The sequence below is a fragment of the Blennius ocellaris genome (assembly GCF_963422515.1).
Source record: "Blennius ocellaris genome assembly, chromosome: 2".
Taxonomy (NCBI): Eukaryota; Metazoa; Chordata; class Actinopteri; order Blenniiformes; family Blenniidae; genus Blennius; species Blennius ocellaris.
The window spans coordinates 4,588,538-4,602,589 of record NC_137651.1 but is presented as its reverse complement, the minus strand read 5'-3'; the positions used below and the strand labels follow the sequence as shown (position 1 = coordinate 4,602,589).

At 44.8% G+C, this 14,052-nt stretch overlaps 2 protein-coding genes across 2 annotated transcripts; one reads left to right on the top strand and one right to left on the bottom strand.

Annotated features, from left to right (window-relative positions):
- Positions 1 to 1,831: 1,831 nt before the first annotated feature.
- b3gnt2l (UDP-GlcNAc:betaGal beta-1,3-N-acetylglucosaminyltransferase 2, like) lies at positions 1,832 to 3,055 on the top strand (the record flags this gene model as incomplete). Its single annotated transcript, XM_080505581.1, has 1 exon — positions 1,832 to 3,055. One exon carries the CDS (start codon positions 1,832 to 1,834, stop codon positions 3,053 to 3,055), a length of 1,224 nt encoding a protein of 407 aa, XP_080361707.1.
- Positions 3,056 to 3,233: 178 nt separating this feature from the next.
- Positions 3,234 to 13,304, bottom strand: bckdha (branched chain keto acid dehydrogenase E1 subunit alpha). Its single transcript, XM_080514993.1, has 8 exons — positions 13,009 to 13,304; positions 7,751 to 7,927; positions 7,575 to 7,661; positions 7,376 to 7,484; positions 5,447 to 5,608; positions 5,155 to 5,361; positions 4,927 to 5,068; positions 3,234 to 4,142 (listed from the first exon to the last, which is right to left on the bottom strand). Exons 1-8 carry the CDS (start codon positions 13,120 to 13,122, stop codon positions 3,800 to 3,802), a joined length of 1,341 nt encoding a protein of 446 aa, XP_080371119.1. The 5' UTR covers positions 13,123 to 13,304; the 3' UTR covers positions 3,234 to 3,799.
- Between the last annotated feature and the right edge of the window lie 748 nt (positions 13,305 to 14,052).

Below are 14,052 nucleotides of genomic sequence, written 5' to 3'. Positions count from 1 at the left end.
CGTCCAGTTGTTACTTTGTAATGTTAAGTTGCCACTGAGTACATTTGAATTTACAGTATATTCAAAGTTTTTGATTGGCATGTTTGAATAAGTCAATTGTTTAACAGATAGAATTCCTGCTCTATGTTCACATTTGTTCACAAAATGGTTTAATTGTCTTACTGGTCATTTTGAACATAGATATATAAAACGGGTTAAATTAATTTAACGTCTGCTATTATCAATGGAACTCACTATGATTAAAGGTGGCATAGTTGAAGGAGTTTTTGATTATTTTATAACAGTACTTTGCACTGCAGCAGTAAAGTTTTATGAAATAATTTATTTTATTTCAATAGTTTTTGCTGATTAATTGCAGTGTAATGTAATTCTAGAAGATTTACTGTAACTGTTGAGACTTTTCCACTGAAGTACTTTTACATGTCTCTGACTATAATTAAATAAAACAATTTAATAATATACATTTTGAGAATAGCACTTTGTTGTTTATTTTTTTCACAACAGTTCTTTTTCAGTTCTTTACCTGTAATCGAATATGATGTAATTGTATTATTTGTGCAATATATTTTCCTGTAAATTAGTGCAATGTCAGCAATTTAATAGTAGTACTTTGAGGAAAAGTATTTTAGCATTTTTTTTGTAATAATACTTGCTACCTTAACTGAGTACGGTGTGACAGCCGTATTTATTAAAATAGTACTTTTGTTCTTGAACACTTTTATAACAATACATTAAAAGCATGAAGTTTTTTCTTATACCAACTGTTCAATGTACTCCATTACAGGTACTGACTTTACTTTTATTTTAACAGTACTTTTACCTGTAATTGAATACTATTCAAGCAATGTATCAGCAGTATTTTATTAGAAGAGTACTTTGTACTAGTATAGTTCGGTGTCGTATTTTTTGAAGAGTACTTTGTTTTGTTCACAACAGTATCTTTACCTGAAATGCAGTAGATGCACTTCAGCCCATTTTTCTATTGATTTAGCTGTTAAGAGTATTTCTTTAATCAACAAAATAGGGACCTTTATCAAGTAGCGGAACCATCTTGTGAGTTGCTTTTGCACGTTAAATAAATATAAACACAAAACATGGTGTCATATATTGTACAAAATATAATCCAATCGTTTTCTTATTCATCTTTGATTTTTACAAACTGGTGTAACAGTTATCCATCAACATCCAGTGGATGGTATTACTCCTCTGTATTTATTTTGTTAACAGAAGACATTTCAACAATACCCACAAGATTATTACATCTGAAAATACATTTGAGCTCACAAGTGGAAAGTGTTTTTGTCGTCCAGTACCTTCACATAAAGAGCATTTCAGTTAAATTACTGTGTTGTACATGTTGATCCTTGGAACAGAAGCAGGATTTGTATGAATAACTGCTGACACATAGTTTGGTTGTTACCTCATGGGTGTTTGAGGATGTTATTCAAATACGATAACAATTGGTGAACAAATTGGTGTCCTTGTAAGTTATTTGTACAGATATAATGTCAAGTTCAAGCTGTACTAAGCGCCAAACATTCCTTTCTTTTCCTTGCTATTTAATTTTAAATAGTGTTTTAGTCTGTAACTTTGAGAGAGAATCCTTGCAGAATTTGATTGAATAATGCATTTTGACAGTGAAGATCATTCATTCATTCAGTCACTTCTTGTCCGCAGGTAAATCATCCTGTGAGTCTCCTGGTGAAAATCACGTGAAGACGACACTCCAATGCTCTTCCCCCGAAGCGTGACTCATTTCTTAGTACATCACACGCGGGTGTTTTGCACTTATTTTGAGCCAATGAGTCGCATTCAAAACTTCGTTGCTTTGATGCTACTCCTCTCCACCGTTTTGGTCTTCTTCTACACCACCCTGCACCTGGAGACGACGTACGGTCACCAGCCTGGACAGGACGGGCATCTGAAGGGTCACGACATGAAAACGCAGCCACCCGAGCGGGAGAGCCGCAGCACGCCGGCTCCTTCATTCAACGCGTCGACGCTCATGGGTCTGAAGGAGATGATCCCTCAGAACGGAGCGTACTGGAACCGGCTGCTGTACTCGGCCCCGGAGGGTCGGAAGAAAGACGTAAACGGTCCCAGACGGGCGGCGCCCTGGTCCCGCTGCGCAGAGACGAATCGTGATCACCTGCACACCAACGTGCACGACTTCGCCTCCTACCCCGTCTTGTTTCAGTCGTTTTTGGAGAGCATGAGCTGCAGGTCTCCTCCGCCCCTGATCGAACAGCCCAGAAAGCGCGAGACCGACACGGAGGGCAGCGACCAGGTCTTCCTGCTTTTTGCCATCAAGTCGACTCCCGAAAACTTTGCCCAGAGGCAGGCAGTGCGGGAGACGTGGGGACGAGAGGGGGCGTATCCGGGCGGGGCGAGAGTGCGCACGGTGTTCCTGTTGGGCAGCTCCACACCAGACGACCCGGACCTCACCCTGCTGCTGAGAACCGAAGCCCGGCACTTTGGTGACCTCCTGCAGTGGGACTTCTACGAATCCTTCCTGAACCTGACGCTGAAAATGAACACGTTCCTGGAGTGGGCGCAGAAGAGATTCCCGGACGTCTCCTTCGTCTTCAGCGGGGACGACGACGTGTTTGTCAACACGCCGTTGGTGCTCAGCTACCTGCAGTCTGTGGATTCCTCCAAAGCGTCCCAGCTGTACGTCGGACACGTTATAACGTCGGCGAGCGCTCTCAGAGACTCCACAAGCAAATACTACATTCCTGTTAGCTTCTTCGAAGGCCTGTACCCAGCGTACGCCGGGGGCGGAGGCTTCATTTTCTCTGGCGCTTTGCTAAAGCCTCTACTTTCACTTTCACTCGTCATCCCTTTCTTCCCCATCGACGACGTCTACATGGGGATGTGTTTTAAGGCCCTCGGCGTATCTCCTCAGGCACACGGAGGATTTCAGACCTTTGACGTGAAGGACAAAGATCGGGAGAATCTGTGTGTACATAAACGTCTCATGCTGGTTCACCAGCGCACGCCGAAGCAGATAAAGATGCTGTGGAGGGGGATTCAGAGCCCCTGGCTGACGTGTTGAAGTGCATGAACTAAACAGACTTTATCAAAGCTTCTTGGTTTCACTATCCTTTTAATTGAATTGACCATTTCCGATTAGCAGCTCAAGCATCCAGAATTCACTCTCAGGGCAACTCCGGTATTGAGTTGAGTTACTTTTCCAATGTAACTTGGGTTTTGAAATAAAAGGAGCAACACAGTGAAAGTTCCAGAGTTTTATTTTCCACCAAAGAAAACACCAATCATACAGCGGGGTGAGGGTACAGTGCTGCGATGTGTAACAGCTGAACGCATACTAACCCATATAGAATTTGGGTGCATATACAAACATACAAATAGGACACGAGAAAACCTGTTCAATACCGTCATCAGTGAAAAGGATAACTGCAGGAGAAAGAACCAACAACCAGAAAAAAAGTTTTTTTTTGCTAGATTTGCATAACTGACTGGGATCGCTTTAGCCGTTTTTTCTGTGCTTTTTAAACCAAAAAAAAACAAAAAACAAATGGTAAAAAAGATCCTGGAATTCAAGTGAAACGAATGTGCGGTTTTAACTTTCATTCACTCGTGTTTTTATGACAGACAGCATATATTTAACCTTAAGGCACCAAATCCAGAGGCATGATGTTTTTTGGAAGTACGTGTCACGCATCTCATCTATTCTCTCTCTCTCACTGTCCAGAAAGAAATACGATATCGAAACTACTCTATGACCACAGTAAAACGTGTGCAAGTGTATTTCGGTCTCAATCCCCATTCGGGCGGTTTATTTGTCGTACAGGTCGAGCGGGTAGTGCTCCTTGTACTGCTGCACGTGCCTCCACAGGGCCTCCCTCTGCTTGTTCAGGTTGGGAGTGACCTCCTCGTACACGTCGGTAAACATCAGTTCGGGATTGGGCTTCAGACGTCTCTCGGCCTTCTCGAACGCCTCCATCACCATCTTGCGCGACTGCTTCCGCCAGGTCCTCTCGTCGTCCTCGCTCCACCAGCCGCGGGTCGTCATGTAGTGCCGCAGCCTGGAGATGGGATGGTCCTGCTTGTCCCAGTAGTTCACCTCGTCCACCGAGCGGTAGGCCGAACTGTCGTCACTCGTGCTGTGATGTCCGATTCTGAAGAGGTAGAACCAGGTGATAAAAGGTCTTTTTCTAAATGGGTTAAAACTGGACAGAAGCTCATGGATGGGATTCAAAAAATTCTATTTACATCCACCAAGCGCGTAATAAAACCACTGGTGTATATTTGTTTGTCTGTTAGCAAGATGATGTCAAGACATTTTGGTCGAAATTTTCACCAGAGATGGATATTAAGCCATGGAAGATTCCACTACATTCTAAAAGTGATCCGGATCCGGATTTCATTTTATAGGCATTTAAGGATTACGTCAAACCACATGACAGATTTTCACCAGTGATGGACTTTGGCGGATGTCAGAAATCTGTGATTGCTCTTGTTTTTAATCTATTCTCCACATTTGAATGTTTCTAGATTCAATCAATGAGATCGCAAAGTCTTCCAATTTTGAAAATATTGTGCAAAAAACATCTCCAGAAAAGTGAGTAACTGAATACAATAACGCGTTTCATGATTAAAAAAAAAAGAAGTCCAAATGAGCTAAAACTCTGTTGATATCCTGAAAAAGTTTTGTAATGAAAGTGATTGCCATCATAGTTTGAAAAGTAAGTGGGAATAAAATCATAGTCACTTGCCCGATAAAGTGTCAAATTTAGCGTGAAGAGGATTTTTGGTTTGTTTTAGTTGTGACTCATCAGCAATGGCATTTGAATCAATAAATAATTTTTCCAACCTAAATTCTATTTTTTTGATTTTACATGTCGAATTAGAACCTCTGAAGTGTATTTCCAGCACGCAGTCCTATTTCAATGATGAGCAGACCTGTAGGTCATCGCCTCGATGAGGAACGGCTGGTTTTCAGCCACGGCTCTGCGTCTTGCTTCCTTTGTGGCGTTGTACACCGCAAACACGTCGTTGCCGTCCACGCGGATGGACAGCATGCCATAACCCGGACCACGTGCAGCTGTTGGAAAGAGGAGGGGTTGAAAACGAAATATATGAAAGCACACTCTTGAACAGGACGAGGCAGAAAACCCCACCGAGACCCACCGATGCCGTCTCCTCTGTACTGCTCGTTGGTCGGGGTGGAGATGGCGTAGCCGTTGTTGCGACAGAAGAATATCAGCGGGCACTCCAGCGTGGCAGAGAAGTTAAAGCCGGCGTGCGCGTCCCCTTCGCTGGCTGCGCCCTCCCCGAAGTAACAGATCACGGCACGGTTGGCGTTTTCCCTCTTCACGGCGTACGCGGCTCCAGCGGCTGCAGCAAGACACGGATGTAATCACATCGTCTGTGGCTGCTGCAGCAGCGGCTCAGACACCTTGCAGCCACGCAGCCTGCTCACCTTGAGGAATCTGTGTCGCCAGAGGAGACGAGATGGTGACGAAGTTCAGATCTTTGGAGCCGTAGTGAACGGGCATCTGCCGGCCCTTGCCGAGGTCGTCGGCATTGGCGTAACACTGGGCCATGAACAGGTCCAGAGGAAACCCGCGGTACATCAGCACTCCTGCGGGGAAACATGGGAATTATTAAATGTCATTTTTTCCAAGAGTCGAAAATTGCTTCGACTCAGAATTTGTTCACTTGAAGCTTCACTCTTTTCATAAAATCAGCAGAGTGCAGGGAGCTCGCTCTATATTAAAATCAAGCCTATAATGCAAGGGGGACTTAGAAAATATGCATGCGAAAAGAAACCATGCAACCTGATCGATCAGCAACAAGCTTTTGCCAAAGTTAGTCTAAAGAGAAACCCCCGTGGAAAAGATTATTAAAGGCTGCACTTTTTATTGCACTAATAATCATAATGTATTAAACATGACATTTTCCAAAATGCACAAATAATTTGCAAGAATATTTTCTCCGTCTACATCATTTACTGGTTCAATTGGCCTGAGACATTTGGAGTTTATAAGCCCTGAATTTAGGCAAGTTTGACAAAGGAAGTCAAGATTTTCATGCAAAACTCGAATAGGACACCTGACTGACAAATGTTTCGAAATTCAAGCGGTCGTGTGCATTTTATACAACACAAAGCACAGAAATGTTTTATGGTGGTAGTTGGCAGTTTGCTCAAGCTGATCCACTCACAAAAGCTGGTTTAATTATTTTCTCTTAAGGCCTGACCGATGCATTTCAACATGGATGTATTGCAAGAACACCACATGATGCACTTCCTGAATCAGGTGTCATCAGCTGTGTGGTCATTGTCGCCAGCACACCTGCGCAGGTAAAGTTAACAGGCTCCAAGCAGCATTTTAACCATCTTTGCCATTGGATTTACTTTGACTGTATGGCTACAGAATTGTCAAAAAAGTGCAACAACTTCCGTCTGAATTTCCAAGACAATTTTTAATATCTGTGTAAATGTGTTTTTGAACATCAAACAGAAATTCTAATCCAACACACAAGTTGATACTGCATATTGAAAAAGGAACTGGAATTTACTTTTTTCCCCCTCCATAAAACATCCACCATTCCTAATTTGTACTCCGGGCAGCTGCACTATGTTTAGAAGCAAACAGCACAGCACTGAGGCAGAGAACTGAAAAGCTGATTCAGGAAGCTGTTGCAGTGAAACCTGGCAAAAGCCTGAGAAGTGACTAAAGTCCGAGGAGAAACACTATAGCAAGCAGTATTTCAGAATGTTTTTTGGAAAAAAAACCCTCAAAGCATTTCAGGTTCACTAACCCTAGTTTTTTGTCAAAGTGCGCATTAAAAACAAACATTTACAGAAAGCATTTCATATGCATGACGATGCTTCTATTAGCATTAAATAACTGAGTGTTTGACTTGTTCATCATTAGCCTTTTTATGAACTAAACAATAGGCAACAATAGCATTACCTAATGTTTAAGCCCTGTAAGTAAAAGTAAATAGATCTTACACTGTACAACAAACAACGCATTTAATTATCCTGTGTCCTCGGTTTTTTGTTTTATTTAAACCAATAAAGCTGGTGAGTAAGTTGACATTTATTTTTCTTTCGTTTAATGTGATTGATATGTAGGTCAGACACATCAGGTGTGAGAGAATAAATAGTGTATAAAATACATTTAATAATGTGCTTTCAGAATTCAGGTCAATAAAATCTCAAAGTGCCAGATGTTTGTCAGTATCTTCGGAAGAGACATACGCAGGACTGCAGAGTCTGCATGTGACAGTTTGAGGTTTTTGTTCATTCAAATAAAAGAATTATGGCTTTGGGAAGTGACTCCATGTCTCTGTTGGGGAACAAAACAAAACGTTTCAACCCCCATGCAATGAAAACGCTTACCAGCTTCTCTGTATTGGCCGAAGACCAGATCGCTTGGATCCAGAGCAGCGGCGCTCCCCACATGTGTCCCCTCCTCACCATAATTGGTCATGTAGAAAGAGATTCTCCCCTGTGAGGCAATAAGATGGTCACACCTCATCATGCTTTACCTGCCCCAGCAACACATCAGGAAATACACAACAACATGCACACAACATACTTGTCTCTGAGATTCATACAGAATACGGTCCATTGTGTTCAACATCGTCATCTTCTGGTAAAAGTTCAAAACCGTCTCCTTGGAGAGCTGAGAATGGAAAAAAAAACCCAACCCATCACCAACAAAGTTCTAATTATAGTTGTTGATAATCAGAAGTGCAGGCAGAACAGGCATACCTGCGGATCCTCAGAGGGGTTGATGATGTTGCCCTGCCTGTCCATCACCCGGTATATGGGGATCCCAGAGATCACATTAGGCTGGATAAACTCCAGATTATCGACGAACTCGGCCGAGGCTCCGGGAAACTGTGGTTTCTCCAGTGATGAGTCGAAGGGCTGCTGCCGGTGGACGGCCTGAAAGATTGAATACCAGCATTACTTATTAATCACAACATGGCGGCTGGAGCAAACTGAGGAGGACTCGTCTTTCTCCTCCCTTCCTTCATCAGTATTACCGTCCTTCCAGACCGTATGACCACCAGAATCTCATACCACTCTGCCCCCGCCTCTGGAGCGACCAACACCTTACATTCAAAGCATTGACTGCTTGGTCACGTCACTAAAATATAAATTTTTAAACATGATCGACTCACTATGAAGCACATAATGTCTATTTTTAATTGTTAATATTTCATGTTATTGTATTTAATTGCCATTTATATTTTACCCCATATGGTGACCTTGAGTGTCCTGAATGGCAACAATAAAAATAATTGATCATCATTATGATTATGATTATTAGTCTGTTCTCCCAAAACTTCCTCCGGCTCAATCGGAGATGTGATTCCTCCAGCGGTTCCTGGGCTGACCTCGAGGTCTACTCCCAGCCAGATGTGTCTCGTAAACCTCTAAAGGGAGCTGACCAGGGAGCCTCCAACCTGACAAACTACTTCAACTGGTTCCTCTCAATGTGGAGGAATAGCAGCTCAATATCAAGCCCCTCCCGGATGGCTAAGCTCCTCATTCTATCAACAAGAGTTGACCTGTTCTCCCTGCTCTACCACTGTATTTCAATATTTTATAAGGATCCCGAGTTGACCTTTTTGTATTTCCACAAAAAGATTAATTAAAAAAATACAGTGCTGTTCTCCTGGGGGACTTCAACGCCCACGTGGGCAATGACAGCGAGACTTGGAAGGGGGTGATTGGGAGGAACGGCCTCCCCGATCTGAACCCGAGTGGTGTTCTGTTATTGGACTTCTGTGCTAGTCACAGTTTGACGATAACGAACACCATGTTCGAGCACAGGGGTGTCCATAAGTGCACGTGGCACCAGGACACCCTAGGCCGGAGGTCAATGATAGACTTTGTGGTCGTGTCATCTGATCTCTGGCCGCGTGTCTTGGACACTCGGGTAAAGAGAGGGGCAGAGCTGTCAACTGATCACCACCTGGTGGTGAGTTGGATGCGCTGGACTGGGAGGAGGCCGGATAGACTCGGCAGGCCCAAACGTGTTGTGAGGGTCTGCTGGGAACATCTGGCCGAGCCCTCCGTCCGCGCAGCCTTCAACTCCCACCTCCGGGAGAGCTTCTCACAGATCCCGAGGGAGGTTGGAGACATTGAGTCCGAGTGGACCATGTTCTCCACTTCCATTGTCGAAGCTGCTGCTCGGAGCTGTGGCCGCAGGGTCTCTGGCGCCTGTCGTGGCGGCAATCCCCGAACCCGGTGGTGGCAACCGGAAGTAAGGGATGCCGTCAAGCTGAAGAAGGAGTCCTACCGGGCACTGTTAGCTCATAGGACTCCCGAGGCAATCGACAGGTACCGGCAGGCCAAGCGAGCCGCAGCCCGGGTTGTGGTGGAGGCAAAAACTCGGGTCTGGGAGGAGTTCGGAGAGGCCATGGAGGAGGACTTTTGGTCGGCCTCGAGGAAATTCTGGCAAACCGTCCGGCGCCTCAGGCGGGGGAAGCAGTTCTCCACCAACACTGTTTACAGTGGAAATGGGGAGCTGTTGACCTCAACTGGGGACATTGTTGGGCGGTGGAAGGAATACTTCGAGGACCTCCTCAATCCCGCCACCACGTCTTCCATTGAGGAAGCAGAGACTGGGTTCTCAGAGGTGGACTCGTCCATTTCCCAAGCTGAAGTCACCGAGGTTGTTGTGAAGCTCCTTGGTGGCAAGGCACCGGGAGTGGATGAGATTCGCCCAGAGTTCCTTAAGTCTCTGGATGTGCAGGGACTGTCGTGGTTGACTCGTCTCTGCAACATCGCGTGGCGGGCGGGGACAGTACCTCTGGACTGGCAGACCGGGGTGGTGGTCCCTCTCTTTAAGAAGGGGGATCGGAGGGTGTGTTCCAACTACAGAGGGATCACACACCTCAGCCTCCCCGGGAAAGTCTATTCCAGGGTACTGGAGAGGAGGGTCCGGCCGTTAGTCGAACCTCGGATCCAAGAGGAACAATGCGGTTTTCGTCCTGGTCGTGGAACACTGGACCAGCTCTATACCCTCCACCAGGTGCTTGAGGGTTCGTGGGAGTTCGCCCAACCAGTCCACATGTGTTTTGTGGATCTGGAGAAGGCGTTCGACCGCGTCCCCCGAGATGTCCTGTGGGGGGTGCTCCGGGAGTACGGAGTCCAGGGTCCCTTGTTGAGGGCTGTTCGGTCCTTGTATTCCCGGAGCAGGAGTCTGGTTCGCATTGCCGGCAGTAAGTCGGACCTGTTCCCTGTGCACGTTGGCCTCCGGCAGGGGTGTCCTTTATCACCGGTTCTGTTCATCATATATATGGACAGAATTTCTAGGCACAGCCGGGGGCCGGAGGGGGTCCGGCTTGGGGACCACAGAATCTCATCTCTGCTATTTGCGGATGATGTGGTTCTGTTGGCCCCATCAAGCCTGGACCTTCAGCGTGCACTGACACGGTTCGCAGCCGAGTGTGAAGCAGCTGGGATGAGGATCAGCACCTCTAAATCCGAGGCCATGGTTCTCGACCGGAAAAAGGTGGCTTGCCCCCTCCAGGTCGGTGGAGTGCCCTTGTCCCAAGTGGAGGAGTTTAAGTATCTTGGGGTCTTGTTCACGAGTGGGGGAAAGATGGAGCGTGAGATTGACAGGCGGATCGGTGCAGCGTCTGCAGTTATGTGGACGTTGTATCGGTCCGTCGTGGTGAAGAAGGAGCTGAGCCAAAAAGCGAAGCTCTCGATTTACCGGTCGATCTTCGTTCCTACCCTCACCTATGGTCATGAACTATGGGTCATGACCGAAAGAACGAGATCCCGGGTACAAACGGCTGAAATGAGCTTCCTCCGTAGGGTGGCTGGGCGTACCCTTAGAGATAGGGTGAAGAGCTCAGTCACCAGGGAGGAGCTCGGAGTAGAGCCGCTGCTCCTCCACATCCAGAGGAGCCCGCTGAGGTGGCTCGGGCATCTATTTCGGATGCCCCCCGGACGCCTCCCGAGGGAGGTGTTCCGGGCATGTCCCTCCGGTAGGAGGCCTCGGGGCAGACCCAGGACACGCTGGAGAGACTATGTCTCTCGGCTAGCCTGGGAACGCCTTGGGGTGCCACCGGAGGAGCTGGAGGAAGTGTCTGGGGCGAGGGAAGTCTGGGCAACTCTGCTTGGACTGCTGCCTCCGCGACCCGGCCCCGGATAAAGCGGTAGCCAATGGATGGATGGATGGATGGATGGACAGTGCTGTATCACCAAAAAGTAATTAATTAACCTGAATGTTAGGAACAACTGAATGTTCATCATAACTATTGTTCACTATTTCAAATGTGTCATTCATCATAACTATTTTGCTTCTTGGCATAGTTTCCAAGAATTTCAGACTCATCCATGGCAGGTTTCATTGGTTGCAGGAGCATATGTTTTACTTTCACAAAATACAGCCCAGGTTTGATTCCATTATTTAGACTATTCACCTATTGTCCTTATTTAATACATTACAACAATACAAACAAAAAAATTTAACACAATTCTTTAAAAAAATTTCTACTTGGATGTCCTCTGTAATTAAAGTAAGTCCGTTTTTGTACACATTTTGTCTTAATTCCACAATATATACGTGTTTTCTTTTGATGTCTGACAGTGAAAATGGAAGTTCGTGGTCTGAGCCTCCTGCCCTTCTCTGTCTTTAGCGAGTGGATTTATGTCCGTCTGTCTATCTTTTTATATCCTGCATCCCCGAACTAACCCTGACTCGAAAGGTAGAAACTCCCCACCTCTGAGCCTGGTTCAGCAAAGCTTCCTCCTGCTAAAATTGAGTTTTTCCTTTTCTGTTGTCACCGTCTCAATATGGATGATCGAACATATTATTCCTTCCTGACACTACGATTTTTAAGGCAGCTGATTTGACAGAAATTGCAACAAAACTATATATATATATATATATATATATATATATATATATATAAAAGCAGTCTGTTGTCAATACACACACACACACACACACACACACACACACACCTGACAAGGACAAATGAAACATCAGGTTTCAATCTAAATGATGTGGCAATCCACTTCGCGCACATTGGATTTGGTGAAACTTGATAACTTGTCAGACTTGAAAAGATATATTATCAATCTTTTAATTATTTTTGCCAAATTTCACATACATTGCACTAAATGTGCACACCAGAGTCCGAAAATAATTGCTTTCATTGATCTCCAAATGTCTAAACAATCACAAGAACAGCATAAATTCCAAAGCAAGTCATATCCAACAGCTGTGTCGGATGTACAGTTTTGCTTGATTTATATGATCTTTATTTATACCTCGAGCACCCTTTTATTTTGTTTTTCTAATGTATACCTTTATTGTTTACTTGCATATGTATCTATGTATTTGAGATGTAAACGATATTGTTAGATGTCAGGCTTTTCATCCTTTTTTGTAACTACGCTATTATGTATATATATTGTTCAATTGTTCAAATAAAATAAAATAAAAAAACTGGTCTGACTTGATTTCAGGGACACTTCCGCCTCACGCCCCTTCGCTCCACCAATCAGCATCAAGCTATCTTCACGTCGAGCCGCCTGGCTCGCTGTTGTAAAAACAACAATCACGATAAACTCAAGCACAAACCAGAATACATCTCAAAAAAACAAACCCATTCACTAAGGCATTCCAGTGTCGACATGTGTTGGTGTTGCCCTTGTGGGGAATTGTTTAAAGACGATCACTCCGCCACCTAAAAGGTCGTTGCAATGCTCGCTGCCTCCCAAGTTATCGCGAGAACTGAAGTCAACGCGTCGTTGAAGATTAGTGTAAATATTACTATTTCTCATCTGTTTTTCAGGCATAATTCCTGCGCGGAACCATCTCCTGCTACATGAACTAATGTGACATGTTTCAATGTTGCCCCTCGACCGTTCCTGCAGGTTGTCCAGGTCGAACGTCGGACCAGTCGATCCAATAACCTCTGTGAGCTCTTCGGCTTTGCGCGACCTTGTGTGTTTTGTTTACTTTTCCTGAACAGATCAACAAAGTTGTAACTTACAGTGACGCTGAAGGACCTGCGCTGGAGCAGCCTGGTCGCCTTCAGTCCTGCCGTCTGACGGACAGCGTGGGAACACAGTCCATACATCTTGCTCATACTGCTCACCGCCGCCATCGGCTCTCTCTGCGGCGGTCGTTTGGATTGGAAACGTGAAAGCTTTACGGGAAATGTCTCAGGTTCTTGCGATCAACTCGTGAGCAGCGACAGATTGCTCCACTTCTCATCCACGGCTCCTCTGCAGCCAGTACACGCAACACAAGGCCAAAGTGTTTCTTCAGAGATCCTGCCGGGCTCAAGCTCAATGGCTCTTATCGTGACATCCGGTTGGATTTCAAAATACAGCAACAATGCTGTTGAAGGAGAACAAAACACCAAACACTATGTAAAACTATTACCAATAATACTGCATGCTTGCAGGGGATGTAGTGCTCTCGTCTCCCAAGTCTCAGTCCAGATTGGACCTTCCAATGTGGAGTTGCATGTTCTCCATGTGCATCTGTGGATCATCCCCCCATGTGCTCCTTCCACAGTCCAAAAAATTTGAACAACTTGTGACTTTAAATGGCTCCTATGTGTTAATTTATGTGTAAAGTTAACTGACTAACTTTGTGATGAACTTGCTCCATATTGCACTCTGCACTTTACCCATTGTCAGCTTGGCTCCCTTCCCTTCAATTTTATAAAGTATATGTAAGATGGAGAGATGGATTATCTACTTCACAGTTTTAAGAAAAGTATAGTATTAATTTTCCTCATAAAGGATTGGATAAGGATAAGGATAAGGATTAGTAGCCTGACCAGTTTTTAATCACACTAAGGTACACAAACATACGTTTTATCAAAAAAAAAAAAAAAAAAAAAAAAGACTTCCTTAATACAAGTAAGATGATTAAATAAATAAACCACACATAAACAATATTCTCATCATTAAGGATCTTATAGTACAACAGAGTTGCAGGGGGAACTGTTTTCATCGTCTTCATCTGCTTTGATTTTGAAGGTATTGCAGATCGTTTCCGGTATGAACACCCTTCATTAAAAAAA

What these genes read in the sequence shown, in the direction of transcription:
- bckdha (XM_080514993.1), bottom strand. Translation starts at nt 13,122, where the DNA reads ATGGCGGCGGTGAGCAGTATGAGCAAGATGTATGGACTGTGTTCCCAC. An exon ending in GCAGGTCCTTCAGCGTCACT is followed by an intron (nt 7,928 to 13,008) that starts GTAAGTTACAAC and finishes TCAATCTTTCAG; the next exon opens with GCCGTCCACCGGCAGCAGCC. An exon ending in CGGCCAATACAGAGAAGCTG is followed by an intron (nt 5,609 to 7,375) that starts GTAAGCGTTTTC and finishes GTTTCCCCGCAG; the next exon opens with GAGTGCTGATGTACCGCGGG.